This window comes from Leopardus geoffroyi, chromosome A2, assembly GCF_018350155.1.
Source record: "Leopardus geoffroyi isolate Oge1 chromosome A2, O.geoffroyi_Oge1_pat1.0, whole genome shotgun sequence".
Classification (NCBI taxonomy): Eukaryota; Metazoa; Chordata; class Mammalia; order Carnivora; family Felidae; genus Leopardus; species Leopardus geoffroyi.
Genome location: NC_059331.1, coordinates 163899792 through 163922467, shown reverse-complemented (window position 1 = coordinate 163922467; position 22676 = coordinate 163899792). Strand labels below are relative to the sequence as shown.

Sequence of the window (22676 nt, the reverse complement as noted above, 5' to 3'; positions counted from 1 at the left end):
TCTTTGCCTTCTCGCTCTTACGCGGCAGACCGCTCACGGTTTCCGTGAAGTCTGGTAGCTGCAGGTCTCTCATACGTACTCTTCGGCTGATGAGGAAGTCCTTTGTCACTACTGACATCTGCCTTTTTTCTTTCCTTTTCAGCAGAAGACTCAGAGAGTGGCGTCTACATGCGCTTCATGAGGTCCCACAAGTGTTACGACATCGTTCCCACCAGTTCAAAGCTTGTGGTGTTTGATACAACGTTACAAGTAAGTGTGCACCATTCGCACGGACGGCTGGCACGCCTCCACCTCGGGGACAAGCCCAGTGACACCCCACGCTCCGCACGTGGTGTGTCGTGCCCCCGCGTTGCTGTCGTCCGCGTTCTCGGTCCCCGTGGCAGCCGTGGGAGGAACGTGCCATAACCGCGCTCTTCCTCCAGATAAGGGCGGTCGTTCTGGAGTCAAAGAGCTTAAATGAAAAGTTTAATCCATAGGTTCTAGAATTCAATAACTCAGTCCACACAGCTGGTAAGAGGCGGGGTCTGTCTCGCGTGTTAGAGCCTGAGCTCTCAACCATTAAACTAATGCCTCCCTCAGGATATCCCGAGCTTTTCTCTTAGTTCCGTAGTAGAATGTACAATAAATTAATTTGAAATAATACTGGTTAAAAAGAAAAAAAAGGACTAAGGTAGATCATCTCTTGAGAGAGAGCTCTGTTGATCTCTTTTAGTAGAAAAATTTTGAACCCGGTCATTTTGGTATTAAAAGTGTGCTTGTCGCAGCTAATTTTGTACCAATGTGACCTAATCATGCGTGAAAAGTCCTGGACAATACAGTCGACGTAACGATCAGATTACATCCAATGTGATAGGTATATACACACATAGGTATCTAGTGTGCGTATTTGTGCATAAAGCTTTACAAAGGAGTGTCTTCACTTGTGCTCCCAGAAGCAGCCACCGAGCCAGGAATTGGTGGGCTCCCAGGGGACCAGCAGAAGCCCTTCCAGGTGGGTCGCGGGCAAAGGTGTGAGCTGCCCCCCCCCCCCCGCGGAGCTCAGGTAGGGGGAAGGTGCCCCAGCCTCTGTCACTTCGTCCGGGGCCATCCCGGGAGATATGTGCCCATACGGGGCCGGCTCTGCCCCACGCTCCGGGCCTCTCCTCGTCCCTCCCGCAGCCTGGTTGTCCCTCCCAGCAACTTGTCCCCGTGGCTCGTCGGACGACACCTGGTGTCTTGTGGCCACTTTATCCACATTCACTGCGGGCTACGCAGGACTCAGGAACGTGAAAAAGGCTTGTTCTTGTGTAATGTCATTTCCAGCTGTGTTTTTGTCATCATCTAGAACTACAGCTGATTTCTGTAACCTGATCTTCTATCCTGTGACTTAGCTGTATTCGCTTCAGACCAGGTAACCTTCAAGGTTGCTTCTGAACCCTAAGACCCTCTGATTCTTTGACACGGCGAGGACAGGGAGGCGTCCGCTACGCTACCATCCAGGGAGCCCGGCAGACAGTAACTTCAGGAAACTCAGTCTCTGCTGCTGTAACTGCACATTTCAGTAGGAACACAGCTGGGAATTCTCAGTTCCCAAAATAAACCCCTGCTAGATCACCCCTCTTCCCCCTTGTTCCCACTCCCCAAAAGGCGTGTTACTTTTCCAAGAACCCCATCCCTGACCCTGGGTTTTCCACCAACAGAAAAGTAAGTGATGGCTGATAAGACCTGCATCTGCTTTCCCTCCTGCTCGGCTTTTCCCTTGTCAAGGAGTTGACTTTCTCCTAAATTTAAAATTGAGCCAAGTGAGCGATACTTGAAAAACGGGATGTTTTGTGGGTTGTCAGAGGTCACTGATCCAGTGATATCACCTTCCTAATTAATAGAAGCGTCTATTAATGTGTGCGTCATCCCCTGGAAGCCACGAATCCTGTGAGGCCCTCGGCTTTGAAGGAGCTAAAATTTGTCACCAGGGGAAGGGGGGGGGGGGGCTGTCACGGGGAGAGCAAAGTTAAGCAAGCATTTGAAGGGTCGGAGCAGAGTATATTGTAGACACAGATCGCAGTAGTAGTCGTCGATCCATCTCGGGAGCAGGGCACATAGCAGATGGCAGAGTGCCAGAAACAACCACGTCTCCTCACTGAGGGGGGGTCAGTAAATCCTGGGATGGGCGTATCCTAGAACACCATGTAGCCGGTGAGAAGAACGGAAAAAGTGTTTGTCAAAGATATATTTTTAAGGGGCTTTTGGGTGGCTCAGTCGGTTAAGTGTCCGAGTCTCGGCTCACGTCCCGATTTCCCCGTTCGTGAGTTTGAGCCCGGCACGGGGCTCTGTGCTGATGGTGTGGAGCCTGCTTAGGATTCATATTCTCTCTCTCTCTCTCTCTCTCTCCCCCCCCTCCCTCCCTCTCCCCCCTCCCTCCGCCCTACCACCCACCTCTCTCTCTCCCTTCCTCTCAAAATAAGTAAATAAACTTTTAAAAAATATATATATTTTTAAAAAAAAAAAGCAAGTTGCAGACTCATACATGTATCATGACCATGTTATTCTGAGGGTACACAGTATCAGAGTCGTAACCCCTAGGCGCAGACAGGCGTGGGAGACAGAACGGACGCATGGAGAAGGTTCAGATGAATGAAAGGCTGCCCCCAGGGGAGGGGAAAGAACGGTCTGGGACGCGGGTTCAGCCCCCACCGTCGGTCTCTGAGAAGCCCGCTCGGGTTCCCGTGGTTGGGTTCTGCAGAATCCCCGCTTCGAGCTAGCGTGAACGGGGGACCCGCATCCGGGCGTCGCCGCCCTGGCACAGTGGGGACCACGACGACAGCCCGCAGCTCTGCCCGCTCAGGGCCGGTGGTCCCCACTGTCCCGGGGCTGCCCCGGGTGGAGCGGTCCCTGCCACCGCTGTGCCCCCAGCTGGGGCCAGCCTGCCGCGGGGCGCGTCCGGAAAGCGAGCCGGTTCTTCCCTCCTCGGGAGCGCCGCCAGACCACGGGTGTGGACCGAGGAAGGGGAGGCACGCAGGCTCCGTCCCCGACACGCCGTGTCCACTTGCCGGCCGGTGGCCGTGGCGCACGCTCGGCAGCGTGGCTGGACGGTCAGGTGACACCCGGTCACGGGAGCTCGGGCGGCGCGGTCGCCGGGCATCGCGGGTCCTCGTTCCGTCTCCACCGGGGCCGAGCGGCAAGCCGGGGATGGTTTCTCAGCAGGAAAGTGGCCGCAGGAGAGGGGGTGGGTTTTCGCGGCTGCTCTTCCACACCCTGGGCGGGTGCCCTGTGGCTCTCCTGCGACACCTGACGGGGCTTCGGGCAGGATCCCTGGTGTTGACTTTGCCGGTGACGGGCCCGTGTGCACGAGGAGCCTGGACTCGCTCCGGTCACCGGAAGACAGCTTCTGTAGGCGACTCAGCCAGTGTGTCAGAGTTAGCCCCTCACACGTGTGCGTTGCTTCCAGAAACCTCCCCAGCCGTGTGCGGCTGGCAGGGCGCGTGCCAGGCAGCCCCTTGAATTCCACCGGGAGGAGCTGTGGCTGATGCCCCGGCCTCCCCCCCGCCCCTCGAAAACTCCCCGTCTCGTTTCCTTCCGCGTCACCGAGGCGTCTGAAGTGTTGCCGCCTTCTACCCGTCAGATCCAGTCGGCGCAGTGTCGTCAAGGTCGTGGACCAGGAGGTGGCAGGTGGAATGTCGAGGTGACGAGCCTCTGTGCAGAAGCTTTTTTTTTTTTTTTTTTTTTTTAATTTTTTTTTTTTCAACGTTTATTTATTTTTGGGACAGAGAGAGACAGAGCATGAACGGGGGAGGGGCAGAGAGAGAGGGAGACACAGAATCCGAAGCAGGCTCCAGGCTCTGAGCCATAAGCCCAGAGCCCGACGCGGGGCTCGAACTCACGGACCGCGAGATCGTGACCTGGCTGAAGTCGGACGCTTCACCGACTGCGCCACCCAGGCGCCCCTGTGCAGAAGCTGTAAGGTGGAGAGCAAGAGGGCGACGTAGCCCGAGGCACGTGGTCCAGGTGCCCTGTGCCGGACGCTAGCACGCTGCTTCCGGGGGCCCCCGCAAGTTGCCGTGGAGAGAGAGTATGCGTCCAGGCAGCAGCGACAGGTTCCCCAAACGCCACATCTGGGACAGCCACCCAAGAGTGGGGCGGGGGGGTGGGGGGGTGGGCATTAAGAATTAGGTAGGCCTTCCCTACGTAATTTCTTTTTTTAGCAACACTCTACAAACATAACCATTCTCAATAGACTTGTTTTTTTCAGAGGAGTTTTGGATTCATGGAATAGCTGAGGAGTGAGCGTGGAGCTCCCAGACACCCCATCCCCAGGTCCCCACGTTTCTGCCATCTTCCCTCCACGTGGCACACGCTCGTCACGGTTCACGAGCCGGCACGTAATTATCACCGGACTTTTGGCCTAATGTCATTTTTCTGTCCGAGGATCCCACCGAGGTGGTTCTGGGAGATTTGGTCATCGTTTCTCCTTAGGCTCCCCTTGGCCGTGGCAGTTTTTCCAGACTTCCTTTGCTTCTGTGGCCTTACCGGTTTTGAGGAGCGCTGGGCAGATCATCCTGTAGGATACCCTGCTGTCGGCACCGACCTCACGTTCTTCTCGTGGTCAGACTGGGGTTATGAGCTCAGGAAGGAAGACCACAGAGGTACGGTGCCATTCTTGCCCTGTCATATCAAGGGTGTGTACTGTTAGCACGTCTTACCACCATTGACCTTAACATCGGTCACCTGGCCCAGGTCGTCTTCGTCAGGTTTCTCCACTTCCCCGCTGTCCCTCTGAGGAGGGAGCCACTGGGCACAGCCCACGCGTACGGGGTGAGGAGTTGTGTTCCACTTCCTTGGGGGCACAGGAACTGCCCAAGTTAGCTTACGTAGTAAGCTGATTGATACAAATAACGTATTAATATCCCATTTCTTTATTCGGTCCTGTATGTCGGCAGAGATTTGTAAATAGAGGTGTTCCATTCAGTTATGATCCGTCACTACTTTATTTTCTTGCTCAAACTATTTCAGTCAGTATAATTTTTAGCAATGCCAACGAGAGAGCGAACGGCCAGGCATCCAAATAAGCGTTTGCCAAGCACACGTTCGTAGAACACGCAGAAAACAAAGAACGAAGAGCGTTTCATCAAAAGCAAGCTCAGGGAAGGGCGTGGTGAGGAGGGGCCACCCAGGGTCATGTGAACTGGGGACCAGAGCTGAGATCCGTAAGTGCAGAGGGGACAGGGCTTGCTTGTGTTAAAAGACAGAAGGAAAGAGAAGGCCGGCCTGTTGCTCGGGATTCACGCTGCAGGTGCCAAGAAAGAGGAAGTAAAGGTCTTCAGCTCCTTTTGAACTTTTTCCACATCAAGGACAATGATCTTCAAAATGGGAAGAGTGCAATAAACGGTGATTGGAGGAAGTTGAACCCTGAGATGGGCGTGGAGATTACCAGTTTGCTTTCTGATCCAGATGAATCACGTTCTAGTGTGATAAGGGGTGTAGAAAGCAGATTGCCAGGCTGTCGGTGACCTCGGAGGAATTGTGGAAAGTGGTCTGTCTGTGCCCCAGGCTAGAGATGAAAGAAAACGAGATTCCTCAAAAGTCAAAAAATAAAAAAAGCCTGTGGGTAGGGCGCGTGGCCCCAGTCCCAGGTAAGACGTGTGAATGAATTACTCATAAAAGTAAAAGAATAGTAATCGCTAGGAACCTATCATGAATTGACCAAAAAGGCCACAGATTGAGCCCCATTTCCTTTTTGGACTGTTCCATCGGGGTGGTCAAGCCAGGACAGGCAAATCCCGGCTTCAGCCAGACAGCTGACGGAGCCTGGCACGGTGTCCTGGTGGACAGCTCGCTGCGCAATTTGATGGCTCGCTGCGGACCTCCAGAGAACGTTCGCTCATTAAATCTCAGCCTGGAGCACGGTTTCCAGTCGCGTTAGATGCCCGTTGTGCATCGTTTTCAAATCCTCTTACGCCACCTGTGACTCCAGCCCCGCCTCACCTCAGGCAGGTCCCTCGGGGTGGGGGTGACCCCCCGGCCTGCTTTCCCAGCAGAGGATAGAAGCCAGTGGGTAACCGCCTCCACCCTGCACCCTCAGGGCGGGCGGTCCTCAGAAGATCCCACTGGGACTCTGTGGAACGGAGGAGTCCATCTGCCCTTCCTGGCGGCCACCTCAGCCACCCGTCGACATACCCTGCCAGCCCGTTTCAGCCCCGTCCTCCACACCTGCTCCTGGGGTCACAATTCCCAGATAAACGACTGCAGGCCAGGCTCTGCTTTCTGGGGAACCCAGGCTAAGAAACAGGATTCTTTTACTCTAAGCCCGTCAACGTTTGGGACGGCGACTTGCCTGCCGACTTCGTTGATGACGTCGTCTGACTTACAGAGGACTTGAGCCCAGGTGGGAGAGCTAATCATAAAATACAGAAAGATTTCTCGACAAGCCAAGTAATTCTTAGGACCAGTGAACAAGTAGATGGCATCCAGGACAAAGGAGATTCTAGCACCCGTGTTCCCGAAAAGAATAAAAGCGGGGGCAAAGCACGTTGCGCAAACCGGGGGGAGGAGAGGGTGAACCTGCCATGGCCCTGCCCCCAAGGCTCACACTACCTGGCGGGGCCCATGCTGATGCCCGTAGGCAGTGCACTGGGGACCAGCGTATGGGTTTTCAAAGCGAGTAGTACAAAAACGTACGATAGAAAACAGCAGCCTCTGTCCCTGTTCCTTACGCCCTTGTCGCACTGCCCGGAAACAACCAGTTCGCCGAGAAATCTAGACTTGATTGCCGTGACACCTCAGTCCAGTAACTTCAGCCGTGTTTTACTTCCGGGTCTGGCGGCCCTGTGTTCCTGCCGCCTGTGTTGCCTCCTTCCTGCCCCCATCCTCCCAGTGTGTCCGGCTGTCAGGGGCCGGTGAGATCCTTCCCGGCGTGCCGGCATTATTCTCTCTCCGTTCTGTTCACTGCTGAGCCCAGTGCAAACTGTAGTTAACGTTTCCTTTTTTGTACAATTCAGTGTTCTTCCTGGAGTCTAGAACTCTCCTGTGTTTTACTTTGACCATGTACATCTTTTCACACCTTCTGACTTCTTGATGGGATTTTCCGTGTGGTCAGACCTGTCGGACGTGTTTGCAGCTCCATTTGGAGCCACTCCTTCTGGGTCCTTTGTCTTCCTGCTCTGGCTGTCACTGCCAGCCCGCTCATTGCTGTCTCCTGAGCCTTCGCTTCTTGTAACACCTGTCTACTGAACATGTGCTTTCTGCTTCCTTGATCTGTTCCCTCTTTTGGGGGGGCGGCCGGGGGGTGGAGTACATTTTTTCAGGAGCTTCTGTCTTCGCCCACTCGGGCTGCACAAACCCAGCACAGCCTGGGAGCTTGAACAGCAAGAATTTACTTCTCACAGTTAGGGAGGCTGTAAGGCCAAGATAGAGGTGATGGTCGCTTCACCTCCACAGTGAGGGCTCTCTTCCTGGCTTGCAGATGGCTGCCTTCTCACTGTGTCCTCACAGCGCAGATCTCTGCCACTAATCCCATCAGGGGGTCCCCAGCCCCAAACCTGATCACCTCCTAAAGGCCCTTCCTCCACGTACTATCAGTATTGGGAGTGAGGGCTCCAGCCTGTGAGTTCTGTGGGGACACGTTCAGTGCGGAACACTTGGCCGTGGAAGCGTGCACGGGAGATACTTACACGAAATTTTAAATATCTGTGTTTCCCACGCTCACTTTACAGGCAGCTGGGTATAGAATTCCATAATGAAAATAATTTTTATTTCGAATTTTGAAGGCATTATTCCCCTGCCTCTGACCATATTAGAAATCTGTTGTGATTTCTTTACGTTTTTCTCTACCTTTTATACGTGGCTTTTTTCCCCTGCGACCCTTTTGGGGTTTTCTCTTTCTACTTTGAACTCCAAAATTTCATACTGATGTGCCTCGTTGTGGTGATTCTCTTCACTGAGCCGGGCGGACGGTGTGCCCTTGGAACCCGGCGTTCGCGTCCCTCGGGTCTGTGTTCCGTGTAGCGTGGCCTCGGTAATTTCCTTCCTGTTTCCTTTCCCTGGAACTTCGACCAGCAAGTCTTGGGCCCCCTGAGTTGGTCCTTGAATATTCTTATCCTGTCTCTCTCTTGGCCTTTTTGTTCTGCTTTTTGGGAGTCTTGTTTTCTCGACCCTTCGGGTGAGACGCAGATAAAACTAGGACTCCTCCAGCTTTGTCAAGTGGCCGGGGCGTCTGGCTGGCTGTTCATAGTGAAGAACGGGCGCCAAGAATTTGAGTGGATACGTTGTGTTCACAAGTGGGCTTCTTGGTGAGTTCCACTGATCTTGTTCATCCCGGAACGTTCTCGTCTGCTTGTTGCATTTGTGGAGCAGTTTCTCCAGAAAATGGCCCTTTGTCAGCGATGGCAGGTGGCTGTGGTTATTACCTGATCGGAAACAGCCGTCCTGTTTGTTTCTGGCTCTGTGCCCACCCCCGCCAGGGCCTCCGGTCCTGGGTCTTCCGGGAACAGGGAGAGGCCGCTCAGCTTCTCTCCCAGCGGGCTCAGCCCGGCCTCAGGCAGGCCCTTCCTCTTGGTTACTTGTTAACCTCCCCCCTCGCCCACTTTCCACCCGCAGGCCTCCTGGATCATCCCTTTTCCAGCTTATATTCCCTATAGTCTGGGGGTGACTTTCCAGGAGGAACAATTGTCAGGAATGATTTTACTCTGCCATTTTTAAGTTGAAGGAGACCCAAGGGAAACCCTGGAAATCACAGAAAGGGGATGAATTAGGTGCTGTGGCAGCAGAGAGAAGGGAGCACCTACTCTGATGGGAGTGACCCGGGTAGGTTTTGCTGTGGAGTTAGAAGTCCAAGGTCAACTGGGTTTTAACAGGTAGAGTTGAAGGGAAGTTCCTTTGAAGCAGACGGGACACTGTGACACAGAAGCAAAAAACAAGAAGTTCGGTTTGTGGGCTGGGGCTGGGCTGCGGAAGGGCTTGGACACCTCACCTGAGAAAGGCTGGACGCCTCCTACGCAGGGGACAGCTGTCAGACCGGAGAGCTGCCTCCAGGTAGTGTTAAATCCACTGGGCAAGTCCTGATGCAGAAATGTAGTACAAAACCAGATTGGACGGTTCTAAAGAGCTCTAGCTGTTCATCAGCGTTAATTTTGAAAGCCCCACCATCTACTTCATTACTGAAAATCGGGGCAAAACCGTACAGAGAACAGTGAAGCATCAGAGGAACCAGATTCCCATTTTAGGGAACTCAGATGTGCTACTTGGCCTGAGACGGCCCAGCTCTCTTGGGGCTTGTTACTATTTTAAGAAATCGTTTCTTTATTAAAATTTTATGTTCCATCGTATCTAATGATCAACATTTGGTTGTTTGAAAATCCTATTAAAAGTACATTTTAGGGGCACGTGGGTGGCTCAGTCGGTTGAGCGGCCGACTTCGGCTCAGGTCATGATCTTGCAGTTTGTGGGTTCGAACCCCGCACCGGGCTCTGTGCTGACAGCTCGGAGCCTGGAGCCTGCTTCGGATTCTGTGTCTCCCTCTCTCTCTGCCCCTCCCCGGCTCATGCTCTGTCTCTCTCTCTCTCAAAAAACAAACATTAAAAAAAATGTTTTTAAGTACACTTTTAAACTGACAACACTTTGAGCAAATTGCGTTTCAGTTGAAAAGAAATTTTCCGAGGTACTCAAGATCCCCCAAGAGTGTTTTTCCTGTAAATTGGAGCCAGACTGCACCAGTTTTCCTTTTGTCCCGTTTATCAGTTAACTGGTAACACTCCGTGCCGTCTGTAATTGTGAAGAATTTTCTAAGTCTAGTTTTAAATTGCTCTTCAGCTCCACACACATGGTGTTGAGAAAGCCAAGGTTCAGAAGGAGGTGCGGCCAGACCACAGGAGCCACAGGCAGGCCTGCCCTTCTGGGGCCTTGTGACACGGCCCGTGCGAGCGCAAGGGTGTCTCGTCCACCTCACGGTGTTGTCCTGGGTCTTCGGAGGCTGGGACTCCTCCGCGATGTAGGGACATGTCAGCAGTGCCTGTGGGTGGGATTAAAACAGTGGCTGTTTCTCTGCTTCTGGCCGGATCCCTCTAGGGTGGGAAATTAAAGCATTTATTCTCTTTGGCTCTCGGTGTTGACCCCGTGCCGAATATCCTCACCTACGAGCCTGGTTAGTCCGGTGAGGAAGACATTACCTGTTAGCCTCATCGTGTACCTGCGAACGCCGAGGTTCAGAGAGGGTCAAGGGCCCGAGCAACCCAAGTGGGACTCTAGTTGGCCTGGCGATTTCACCCGTTGGAAAGAAAGGGGGCTGGGAGGTACTTTATGTAAGCATTTTCCTTATCTTTCGATGGTTCTGCCTCCTCTTGCAGAAGTGATGATACTTTTCACATTAAATTCTTAACTTCCTGTTTGCCGTGGGACTGCTGCCTCCCTAGGGGTTCTTCTCACAGTCTACCTTGCCACTGACCTCCAGCCCCAGTGTTCACTGAAGTCCGCATGCCTTATCAGTGCCTGACTTCCGTGTCACGGCCTGTGTGCCCCCACCGGTGGATTGGCCACATGCGGAGTCGGGTGCTGGCCTTTAGACGCCTGTGGCAACCTCATAGCAGTTATAGGGCTGAGTAAGAGCTTTTAGGTAGCAGATTAGTCCGGGAAGCGAGATGTTGTGTTTCTGAAGGAAGAGTCATTACATTTGAGAGAAAAATGGCTGTTGGCGGCTTGTAGCCTCTTTGAAAGCAGTTGTGTGTCTTTTTTCTCTACCTGATTTTCTCTTGGCCTTTGATTCTTAGCATCTTGTCTGTGACATGTGCTTAGGTGTGGTTTTGTGTGTGTTTAACCTGCCTGGGGTTTATTCGATTCTTTTTAATAGCATCCAGCTTTCTGTTGAGATGCACCTATTTGAAAAGGATTTGGAAAACATCCACAGAAAACCCCCAGAATGACTGTGGAGCTCACGTCACATGCCGCCTTTCTCTCGGGAATTGTGGCTTCTTGAATCTCACCTGCGTGCTACACACCGGTGCTTTCAAACAGAGATTTGTGTATTTTGTCTGGCTTGTGTAGTTGTTTCATCATGGCCAAACTCAGAACCTTCTGGAATGGGTTTTCAACAGATATGGCCACTTAGGGTTTCATGAATGCTGTTGATGAATGATTTTAAAATTGGTTTTCTTGGGGTGCCTCGGGGGCTCAGTCGGTCGAGTTCCGACCCGGGATCTTGGCTCAGGTCATGATCTCACGGTTCATGAGATTGAGCCCTGCGATGCGGACTCTGCACCGTTTAGAAAAGCAAGCTGAGCTGATAATGTAATGTGTTTTAAAATCGGTTTATCTGTGACTTCTCCCCCATATTCTTTGGCGGTATTTTCTAGGACCGCCATCCGGGATCCCCAGAGCGTCATCCAGATAGAGCTAGCAGACCATACACATTGGCACACCACCCCTGGGGGCCGTGTAGTTGCACAAGCGGTATGAACGTCTTTGGGATTCTTGATTCAAGCTGTGGTTCAAAAAATATTTGGGCAGTTTACGGATGCCACTTAGTTGCTGATGCTCTCCCATGTCATCTGATTGGCCCTCGGGACCTCCACGTCCTCTTCCCTGCCCTCTGATGATCTTGTAGATCATCGGACACGGTCCGGGACGGGGCTGAGAGAAGCATAGAAAATAATGAATGAGATTCCCTCACCCGCCAGCCGTCCCCGTACTCATGTAAGTGAACCAAGCGTCCACAGAAGTCATGCCAAACAGAGGCAGAATGTGTCACAATAAAGGCATAAGCAGGTGTTGAATTGTTAACCCTAGTCTGATAGAAAGCCCTGGATTCCTGTAATTCTCTCCTTTCTTTTTACTGTTAAGCTAACGGGTTTGGAACGCAGTGGGTGGGGGGAAGAACTTTTTTCTTCCTTAGTTAAAAAGAAAACTATGCCACGTTAAAATTTTTTTTAAAGAAACGCAGGGCCACTGTCCCCGCTCCTTAATACAGTCTGATTTTCTGCTTATTTCTCTTTGATCTTTTCCATTTAAACACATATTGTATATAATTATAGCATAAAATTTTATAGTCTATGTTTTACACTGCCATAAACCTTTTTTCTTTTTTCTACTTCAACAGTCTTCTAATTTTTCTATTTGATGCTTTTTTTCTCATCTCGGTATGCCAGTATTTAATGTTCTCTTTCGTCAGGGGCAGATTTCTTTTCCAATGCCAATAATTAGAAACAATGCGACATTGAACGCCTTTGACTCCTACTCCTAAAATCTAGGATGACTCCATACTTCAGCAGAAAAAGCTAGCGCGCAAACCGTATGAATACTTTCACAATTCGTCATACAAACCGAAGCTCAGAAACGCAATTTATGGTGCCACACGCGGTTTTACAGCAGCACTTGCTTTAGGTGCTATCACTGAAAAATATTAGCCTTTTTAGCAGCTCTAAATAATACTTTAAATTTGCCTTCATCTTCATTCCTTTGGTTATTAATAAAGGTGAGCCGTCTTCCCTGTGTTTATCTGCCGTCGTATTTAGAGAGTCCTCTTCAGCACTGAGCTTTTGGCTTTTTTTTTTTTTTTTTTTTTTTAATGTTTATTTATTATGTGGAGAGAGGGAGACAGAGCATGAGCGGGGGCAGGGCAGAGAGAGAGGGAGACACAGAATCCGAAGCAGGCTCCAGGCTCCGAGCTGTCAGCACAGAGCCCGACGCGGGGCTCGAACCCACGAACCCGCGAGATCACGACCCTGAGCCAAAGTCAGACGCTTAACCGACTGAGCCACCCAGGCGCCCCTGAGCTTTTGGCTTTTAATGAACCATCCGCTCTGGAGCCTGAACCTGGCTTGGGATCCCAGAGGGGGCCTGTCGGGGTGATTCACAGAGATGCCAGATGTGAGCACTGCCCGAACGGGGCCCAGCCTGTGACAGGCACACGGTGAATGTTTATGCTGAATGTTATTATGGTCCCAGGACCATAATGAAAGTACGTGTGTATTACGTGTTTCATACCTTTTCTTTCTCAGCTTCCAGGAAATGAGAAAGTACACTTGTTTGCTTTGTTATTGAACATAGGAAAAACAGATTTTCATTTCAAGTCACTTGGTGTCACTTCAGCGTTTTCAGATGAACTGGCAACCACATCAAGGAGAAATTGCACTGAAATTTAATTCTTTTATATGGTTTAAATCATATAAAGTCTCTGTGTATGCCAAAGTCTTTAGATACAATGAACAAAGAACATTTTTGAAGTTGCTTGCATTGTTTCCGTTTAAAAGATCTCCAGTCCCTGTAGGCTTCTGTATTTTTGCTGGTGGTAACAAACTCAGCTCTTTTGGGCCCGTCCAACTCACAGAAGTTGACATCGAAGGTAACCGGTAAGATCTGGTCGGCTATTTTAGTCGAAGGTATTTTTCTCCCTGACACGTGGACTTGAAGTCTGTTCTGTTTCTCCCGTTTGTCTCCAGGTGAAAAAGGCCTTCTTTGCCTTAGTAGCCAATGGTGTCCGAGCAGCGCCGCTGTGGGAGAGTAAGAAACAAAGTTTTGTAGGTAAGCAGCGCGGGCCCGGGAGAGAGCTGAAATGGCAACCTGAAAGGCCAAACGCCGGAGGTATTGTAATAGGCCCTGGTTTGGAATTCAGCCTAGAAAACTTGCTGCCAAGTTAAAGAACTTTCCGGTTTTTACATCCCGGCTGAGGCGGGGCCGCTGGGAAATTCAAAACACTTACGTACCCTACTGAGTTTCTTTCTCCTATTTATTTATTCATCCAGTTTCTTTTGATTCAGTGCCCTTTCGGCTCCCGAAGGACCTTATGTGCCTTTGCCAGTTCCTGCGAGCCCGGGGGTAGGGTCCGCGGTCAGTCCCTGCTTGTCTGCCACACACCTTCTTGACGGTGCAGACAAAGTGACACAGGCCTGACGCCCGAGCCAGATCATCGCCGTACTGTTAGAAAAGTCCTGTAACTTAGGATATCTGAATCTGTCTCTTCTCATTTTGTAACTCGTAGCAGACAGTGAGCATGGTCTCTCCTCGTGGACATCACGTTGTTTTGAAATTACCAGTGTACATGTGCCTCCCTGCCTAGGTTACAGTTTCAGTCTCAGGGACAAGTTTCCTGTCGTCTTCATCTTAGGATGAAGCACGTAGGAAGCACTTCGTGGCCCTTAATAAACAGGCACTAAATAAGCACTTAGACACTCTTTATAGAATGCTTCTCAGGAAACAATCCACCTGCCCCCAGAAAGGTCACGCATCTAAAGCTTACGGAATACTTCGTCTTATTTTAAAGTACTTCCAGTTATTTACATAGCTGCAAGTCTTTTGTGATGTTTTCTATTAATCAGTAAGTTTTCCATCACTGAATTGCCAAACACTGTGGTTGCTTCCATTGTACTCACCATCCGGTCTATTTTCAGCTACGTTTGTCTTGGTTTGTTGTAGATAATTAACAGGTTAATAGCCCTAAGTAATATATTATTAAACCGTGCTTGATACCTTTAAAGTATATTTTAGAAGCTTTTCTAGTAACTATTTTTGCTTACCATTCGAAATTTTTCATAGTTTTATATTTAACATACAATTCTCTGTTCCAGGAATGCTAACAATTACAGATTTCATAAATATACTACATAGATACTATAAATCACCCATGGTAAGTGCCAGAAATCCTTATGTCCGTAATCGGAGCTGTATATTTCTGCGTGTGTGTGTCGGTGGGGGGGGCGGGGGGGGGGGATTTTTACAACTAGAAGCGCAGGTCAATCGCAGAGGTCAGTTAGTCCCTGTACTTATGATCTTCCACGGCATGATGGGCGTGCTGGGGCACTGTGACTGCACGGACCCAGGAATGAAGGCAGCCCTTCCCACAGCCTGCTGCGGGTGACGGTCCATGGCAGCGTCCTTCTGCAGGTGACAGTGCCGCAGAGTGTATCTTCCTGGGCCTCTTGCTGTGAGTGCAGCTTCGTGCAGTCACCCCCTAAATTCTTCTAACAAGAACGATATGTACTCTCTGGTTTCAAAGAAGTAAATCTTAAAATTGGACAAATTCAGTTTTGACATTTTTCTGCCAGTTACAAAAAGACTGGTTAATTTTAGTGGGAGAACTCCCTCGTCCCTGGTCCAGTGGTTTTGTAAGAGCACCATTTGAGAACCACACGATGGCCTTTATCTAACACTATGATTTTTGTGATTCTACCAGCTTGTTTGGTTTTTGTTGCTTTGGGCGGTTGATTGCTTTGCCGGGGGAGGGGGGGCGGGGAGGGGTGTTTTGTGTTTGTTTTTTCGGCAGGGGTGGGCAAGGACAGAATTGTGTAATTTTTTTCCTTCATACTATTTTGGGTATCTAAAAGGTAAAAAGACAATTCAATCAATATTCTTTTTACATGTAATGGTTAATATTGCCCAATAACTAAATTCCTACGTAAAAGAAAAGACGTGAGACCTACTCTTAGAACTAAGTTTTACCAAAGATTTTGTAAGTATCCCATATTTATTTCGCGTGACGTGTCTGATTTCTGAAATACTACCAGTGCCGGTGAATATTGGTTTTCTTTATAGTGGTCACATGTCTGCTTCTGAACTAGCAAGATCAACACAAGGATGATTATTAACTGGATGTATTTTGATAAAATGCAGCTAACCCCCGCATTAAAAATCTCAGCAGTAGTTGTCAGTTAAACCAAAGTTTTTATAAAACATTTGTCCAACTATACAGGCCCCAATTTTTTTTTTTTTTATTATAATCGACATACAGTGTCAGTTTCAGGGGTGCAACGTGGTGATTCAGTATCTTTACATGTTACAAACTGATGACACCAGGTCCGGTTGTACCGTCTGTCACCATACTAAGTTACTACAATTTTATTGACTATATTCCCGTGACTAATTTTATAACTGGAAGTTTGTACCTCTTAATCCCCTCCACCCAATTCTCTTGTCCCTTCCCCCTCCTTCCCCTCTGGTGGCCACCAGTTTGTTCTCTGTATCTATGAGTATATTTCTGTTCTGTTTGATTTTTAGATTCTGCATATGAGTGAAATCATAGAGTGTGTGTCTTTCTCTGACTTCACTTTATTTCACTTATTTCACTATGTCTCTGACTTATTTCTCTAGAATTTCACTCTGGGTCCATCCACGTTGTCACATTTAAATGGCGGCATTTGTTCATTATAACTGAGTAGCATTCCTGTGTGTGTGTGTGTGCGTGTGCGTGTGCATGCGTGTGAGCACCACATTTTCTTTACTCCTTCATTGACTGATGGACATTTGAACTGCTTCCAGGTCTCGGCTCTTACAACTCATGCTGCAGCAAGTGTGGGGATAAATACATCTTTTCAAATTAGTATTTGGGTTTTTTGGCAGGTGGAAGGGGGGTTTCCAGGAAACCGCCTGGAGTGGAATTGCCAGATGCTGTGGTAGCTCTGTTGTTCATTTTTTGGGGACCCTCCACACTGATTTCCACAGTGGCTGCACCAGTTTGCATCCTTAGCAACGGTGCACGAGGGTTCCTTGGTCTCTACGTCCTCACCAACCCCTGTTGTTTCTTGTGTTTTTTATTTTAGCCATCCCGACAGGCGAGATCTCATTGTGGTTTGGGGTTGTATTTGCCTGATGGCTAATGATGTTGAGCATCTTCTCAAATGTTTATTGGGGGGCCAGTTTTTAAACTTGGTGAGAGTGTTCATCTCTGGTTTGGTTCTCTTACTGCTGGGATCTCCGTGGAATCCCTGGTGGCTGGTGGCTTAGTGAGGACTGTCCATTCTGCCTGGTGAAGACACAGCGTCTTGGTCCGTCTTTGCCTGGCCTCACGTCCGCTTACCCCGGCCGGGCCCAGCTGAGTACTCCGTCCAAAGCTCAGGGTCTCTGCACTGCCGTCCCCTCTTGTCGTGGATAGCTCCTCCTCGTCCGGTTCTCTGCCCGCAAATTCCGCCTGCCCAGACTTTGATTCCTGTCTCCCTGACCCAGTGGGACTGTCATGCCCTGGCTGGGTCAGCTGCCTGCACTGCAGTCCAGAGAAAGAGGTGGGGATCATGGGGCTCGGTCTGCTTGCTTCCCTTCTCCCGGGGCTGACGGTCCGGCCGGTCCTGCCCTGCCTGTTGCCTAATGTCTGAAAACAGTCCTTTCACATACTGCTTTCCATTTTCTGGTTGTTTGCAGCTGGAGACTAAGGGTAGTGCCTTCCTCTCCATCACGGCTGACTGCGCTCTGTCGATGTTTTCTGTACCTCTCTGCCCTGGATGTTTCTGGCTGCTGTGTGCATTTCAGCATCGACTTGAACACCATCTGTTGAGAGTTAAACGCTGAACTTTTAGGGTAACCAAAGATCCACTTCATCTGCCCTTATTTTTGTTTTAAACCAAATGGAGAGTAAAAAGAACAAGTATTCATAGTGTTTTAAACCAACCCGCCCAGATGCCGTCTCTCGCTGCTCTCTGGATCTGCGTGCTGCGCCCCCACCCCACCCCACCCCTGCAGTCTGCCTGGTTCCCTCCTGCGTTGTGTCCTTCAGTCCTGTCGTGACCGTTCTGCCGTGACGGGCCGTCGCAGTTGTTGTTCAATGACACTGTCATTACTTCATCCTCATTTTTGAAGAAGGCTTTTGCCGCATCATAGGAGCTGAGTTAATAGTTGTTTTTAACACGTCCACGATGCAGCTTCTCCCCGGTGCTTCCGGTAAGAGGTCAGTAGACCTGTTCATTCTTACGCGTTCCGTAGAATACGCTGTTTCTTTCTGGCTTGAGATTGTCTCTCTAACTCGGGGCTTCAGCAGTAGCAGGGACATGCCCGGGTTTGGTTTTCTGTGTCTTTATCCCGCTCCAGGTTTGCTGAGTTTCCGTGATCTCCTAAGTTGGTTTTTCACTGAGTTGGGAAGTTTCTGGCTGCTGTTTCTTCAGATATTTTTCCTTTCTCATCCCCTCTCCTCTGGGACGTCAGGCATAGGAGCATCGCGCCACTTGACCACGGTGTTCATCTTTCAGGGCTCAGCATCATTGACCTGTCTTCGTTTGCTGCTTGCCGATTCTCCCTTGGGTGATCTCCAGCCTTATTTTCAAACCTTGTTCCTATTGAATTTTCAGTGAGATTGGGAGCTCACACTTGAAAGATTTTGTGGCGTCTTCGTAAAATTTTCTGTGGCTGATCTTCCACAAAATGGAAACGGAACTCTTAAACCATAATTTTCACGTATATCTCGGAAAGAACTTTTCCTCTGAGCGAGAGCCAACACCACTGCTGCCCCTCTCGACCACTGTGGTTACAGAAACGTAGGTACTGGATGCCTCTTTTTAACTGTTAAGTTTTGTACTCGAGAACGGTGGTCGTGCAGTGTTACTCGCACTTGGTGTTGGTGACACTTCTCGTTTCTCCTCTCCTTCTGAGCTGACCTGCTAGGCTCCTTCTCTTCCTGCCTCCCTGTAATTCCTAATTGTGGATATCTTCTAGAGCTTAGCCTTTGGCCTTCTTCTCGTCTGTGTGGCTGCTCTTCCCCAACTTCATGTTCACACTCTCCTTTCTGTCCTCCTCCTTGTCCTTAGGCCCCTGCCAGTTGAAAGTCTAGACTTTCAGAATCCTACTCCTGGATCACCTTAGTGATGGAGAGTTCCCTGTATCAGTCACCTCTGACAGAATTAGTCACTCTTTCTCTGCACCTATTAATGCCCTTATGGCACTTTTCATGCTGCATTCTCATTAGTCGTAAGGCAGCGTTTCTCCGCTGGGAGCCATTTTGCCCCCTCGCGCCCCCCCCCCCCCCGGCCCAGGGGACATTTGACAACATCTGGAGATATTTTTGGTCACAGCTAGAAGGGCAGGGTGGTTCTGGTGTCTGGCGGGCAGAGGCCAGGGATGCTGCTTAATAGCCTACAGGGTACAGGACGGTCCCTACAACAAAAAGTCACCTAGCCTAAAATGTCACTAGTGCCAGGGTTGAGAAATGCTGTTATGGGGGGATCTGAATCTCTGGCTAGATTTTGAGTTCTCTGAGGTAGAAGGTAGAGACTGTATCTTACTCATCTTTGTATCTTACACACACACACACACACACACACACACACACACACACCCCTTTCCCATCACGTCAGGGCCAAACACACCTGGTTCATAATAGACGCTCACGTTGGTGAAACCGCATCGACACTGGCGACTGTGGCTGAAGACCTTCAGGCCCGTGCAGGCAGGACACAGGGAGGCCTCTGCTCAGCTGAGCACTGGTGTCTTCTCAGGACTTCCAGAGTGAGGCCTGGAGCTGTAGTTTCCGTTTGTAAACTATGTTCGGCCATATCCTTGAAGAACAAAACCTTGGGACGCCTGGGTGGCTCAGTCGGTTCAGCGTCCAGCCCTTGATTTCGGCTCAGGTCACGATCTCATGGTTTGTAAGTTCGGGCCCCACCTCGGGCTCCGTGCTGATGATGCAGCACCTGCTTGGGATTCTCTGCCCCTCTCTCTGCCCCTCTCCTGCTCGCTCTCTCTCTCTCTCTCTGAAAAATAAATAAACTTAAAAAAAAAAAAAAAAAAACAGAATCTTGCCATTTGCAACATGGAGGGCTCCAGAGCGTATTATGCTAAGTGAAGTAAGTCAGAGAAAGACACATAACATGTGATTTCACTCATGTGTGGAATTTAAGAAACAAAACAGCTGAACATAAGGGGAAACAAAAAGAGGCAAAACATAAAACAGACTCTTAACCATAGAGAGCAAAGCGAAGGGGGCTGGAGGGAGGTGGGCGGAGGGATGGGCTAGATGGGGGATGGGCATTAAGGAGGGCACTTGTGATGAGCACTGGGGGTTGTATGGAAGTGATGAATCACTCGTTCTCTTCGTGAAACTAATATCACACCGTATGTTAACTGGAACTTAAAAACTTGAAACAAACAAAAAAAAAAACCCACGCCCTCACCTTCCCTTGACCTTCGGTTCAGCTTTCCTCTCTGGTGTGGATATTTACTGCTCCGTCACCTAGCATCAGAACTGGGCGGGGGTGGGGGACTTTTTACGCACCGATCTCTCTCTCTCCTGTTAAATTAATCTCTGAACCTTCCGGTCCTCCTTCCTGTGGCCCCTGTATCACCCCGATCACGGTTCTAGACCTCACCACCCGAGACTCGGTTTCCCATCTGGTGCTGGTGCCGTGAAAGCCTCCTCCTTAGAGCCTTACCATCACGTCATTCGCTACTTAAACCCATCAGGGCTGACCCAGCCTCGTCTCCCGGGCCAGGCAGCCCCCGGGCCATGGGGCGGTCAAGTGAGCATGAGGCCACGTTGGTCCCCAGCCCTCACTCCAGCCCTGCGTGTCCTCCGTGTTCCTTGAGCAGGGGCGAGTCTTTCCTCTCCAGGCCTTTACTCGAGTTTTTCTGCTTTTTGTAAAGCCCACTCGCCATGCGGGCCCGGCTGAAATCTTCCTCCTCGACACTTCCCTGGCCTGACCTCTGGTCGTCTCTACCTTGTGTGTGTCCCCGTACGCAGCCTTTTAGAGGGTGACCTCCTACAGTTGACTGGTGAACAACACGCTAACTCTGGGGAAGTCACACGTTACACGCAGATTTTCGACGGCGCGGGGGTCGGCACCCCTGACCCCGCGTCGCTCTAGGGTCGGTGGCATTTTTATCTAGGACTGCCTTGATGCTGCTGCCCTCTGGATTTTGAGCTCCAAGAAGACGCCACGTTTTCTTATTTCAGGTGCCCCCTTGAGTCCCAGCACAACGCTGATAGAAGATTTTTTGAAACACTGAGCCGGGAGGGGAGGCCACAGGGGGGCGCTGCAGAGAACCACCGTCTTGGGCCAGGCCCTCTATTTCCTGTTCTCTCCTGGGATGCTCACAGAAGCTGTATCTGGAGGGCGTTTGCACGCACTCGTCTTGGAAGGGAAGCAGATGGAGAGGTTAAATAACTTGGCCAAGAAAAGCAACTAAGAAAGTGGTAGGGCTAGCCTTGAGATTTGAAACAAAGCTGAACAACTCCAAAGTGCCTTTGTATTATATTGTGCTGTTTAACCCCCCAGGTATTTTATGCCCTTCCTACCCTGGGGAAACAGGTCGATACGGTCCAGGCACAAATTGACCTAACGGCTTTATTTTAGCACGATGTAACCACTTGTCCTTTTTAAATTAGAGGTGCTAAACATTTTCTGTACCCTGAAAAAGAGGGAATTGGGCATGTATGTCCATACGTGTTTTAAAATTTAAGCAGATCAGAAATGTTTCTATTAGATTCATGAAAATATTACCCTAGTTTATGTTTTAAATTTACACTTTTTATTTTTTTAAGTAATCTCTACGCCGAGTGTGGGGCTCCAACACACAACCCTGACATCGGGAGTCCCGTGCCCCACTAACTGAGCCAGCCAGGCACCCCTATTGTGTTTTAAGTTTAGAAAACATTTATCTTTCAAGAAACGTAGAGCACTTTATGTTTCTAATTTATATTTCCAGTATTTCTGAATTACCTTGACGGTTTCCATCTGCCGAATTATGGGACTCCACAGTAGTTATGAAATCATTTTTTTCTTATGTTGTATATGTTAACGTTTGTAAATAAGAATTTTTCTCATTTGCAGGTACAGATCTATGAATTAGAGGAACATAAGATTGAAACATGGAGGGGTAAGCACTATTGGGTGTTAAAAATCTTTTAGGATCAGGGAAAAAATGTGTGTAAAACATGTCTTAGCTTCGCAGATCCTTTTCTCTTTGCCTAAGAAATTATGTGATTAAAACATTTATTTCTATTTTAATCTTGACTAGTGTGCTATTATTATTGTAAACACCATCTGTTCTGTTTACTAGGGGATCCTATAACAAGTCCTCACACTAAGGCTGGGATAGAAAGACAGTGAACTAACCAGTGCCCCGGTCACTGCCCCCCACGGAGCCACCACTGACTGCTAAGGATTGCCCTCCTTGCCCACAGATTTATCTGTCTATAGAAAATGCACCAGGCGAGTGCTTAAGATGAACAAAATTAAGGATCTGATCTTAAATTTAATCATTATTTCTTTATAATGGAGAAACACAGAACAAATGAACCTTAAACTAGAAGGTGTGAATAAAATGACATGAGAAAGGAACCCTTCGAAGTCACAGTACCTTTTCCGCAATGGATCCATTTTTTAAATGCTGATTTCACGATCGTGAAATTGTTCTGTCTTAGCGAGCCCCGTCATGCTGGACTGATGGAGGGGGCAAAGGGCCCGTCACCGGGATGGGACAGGACTCACTGAGGAAGGCAGTCAGACCGACATTGAGGAGAGGCCTTTGTAGGGTGTTCAGAGAAGAGCCTGGCTAGAAATGGAGGGACCGGTAGATAGAAATTTTTTGGTTAATAATTTGCTTGGAACGATGAGCAACCTTTGTGACCAGCAGCCGCAAAGTCTGAACATCCGTGGGAATTCTCTAAAGGGCTAGCGGCTTTTTCACTCCATTTGACTTGGAAGTTTCGCTGAGCGATATATTTGATTTAGAATGGCTTTGTCAAGTCAAACAAAACAGAGTCAACATGGGATCTGTATCTTAGCACTGCCTGTTAGGAAGTGAATATATAACTTAACACCAAGACAGATCCCCCTGATCAGATTCTACTGCATTATAAGTAACGTTAGACTAAGATTTAAGTATATTTACAGTTTGACGTGAGATGGTGTTCATTCAGTGGTAATAATGGTAACGTCAAGATCCTACTTCATGCTTTTCTGTATAGAAACCTCAGCGAGGCAGATTTCATTACAGTGGGTCTTTAGGAAGATAGTTTCTAC

The 22676-nt window shown here is 49.4% G+C and overlaps 1 protein-coding gene across 10 annotated transcripts in view; it reads left to right on the top strand.

Annotated features, from left to right (window-relative positions):
• Positions 1-22676, top strand: part of PRKAG2 (protein kinase AMP-activated non-catalytic subunit gamma 2) — a 263354-nt gene that overhangs the window by 223458 nt on the left and 17220 nt on the right. For 6 of the 10 annotated variants that reach the window (XM_045496230.1, XM_045496232.1, XM_045496235.1 and 3 more), the window contains 4 exons: positions 143-249; positions 13401-13482; positions 14526-14584; positions 21483-21528. In XM_045496230.1, the coding sequence (XP_045352186.1) occupies positions 143-249; positions 13401-13482; positions 14526-14584; positions 21483-21528 (294 nt within the window). The remainder of the gene's footprint in view (positions 1-142; positions 250-13400; positions 13483-14525; positions 14585-21482; positions 21529-22676) is intronic. The other 4 variants (XM_045496234.1, XM_045496231.1, XM_045496239.1 and 1 more) reach the window with 1 other exon arrangement.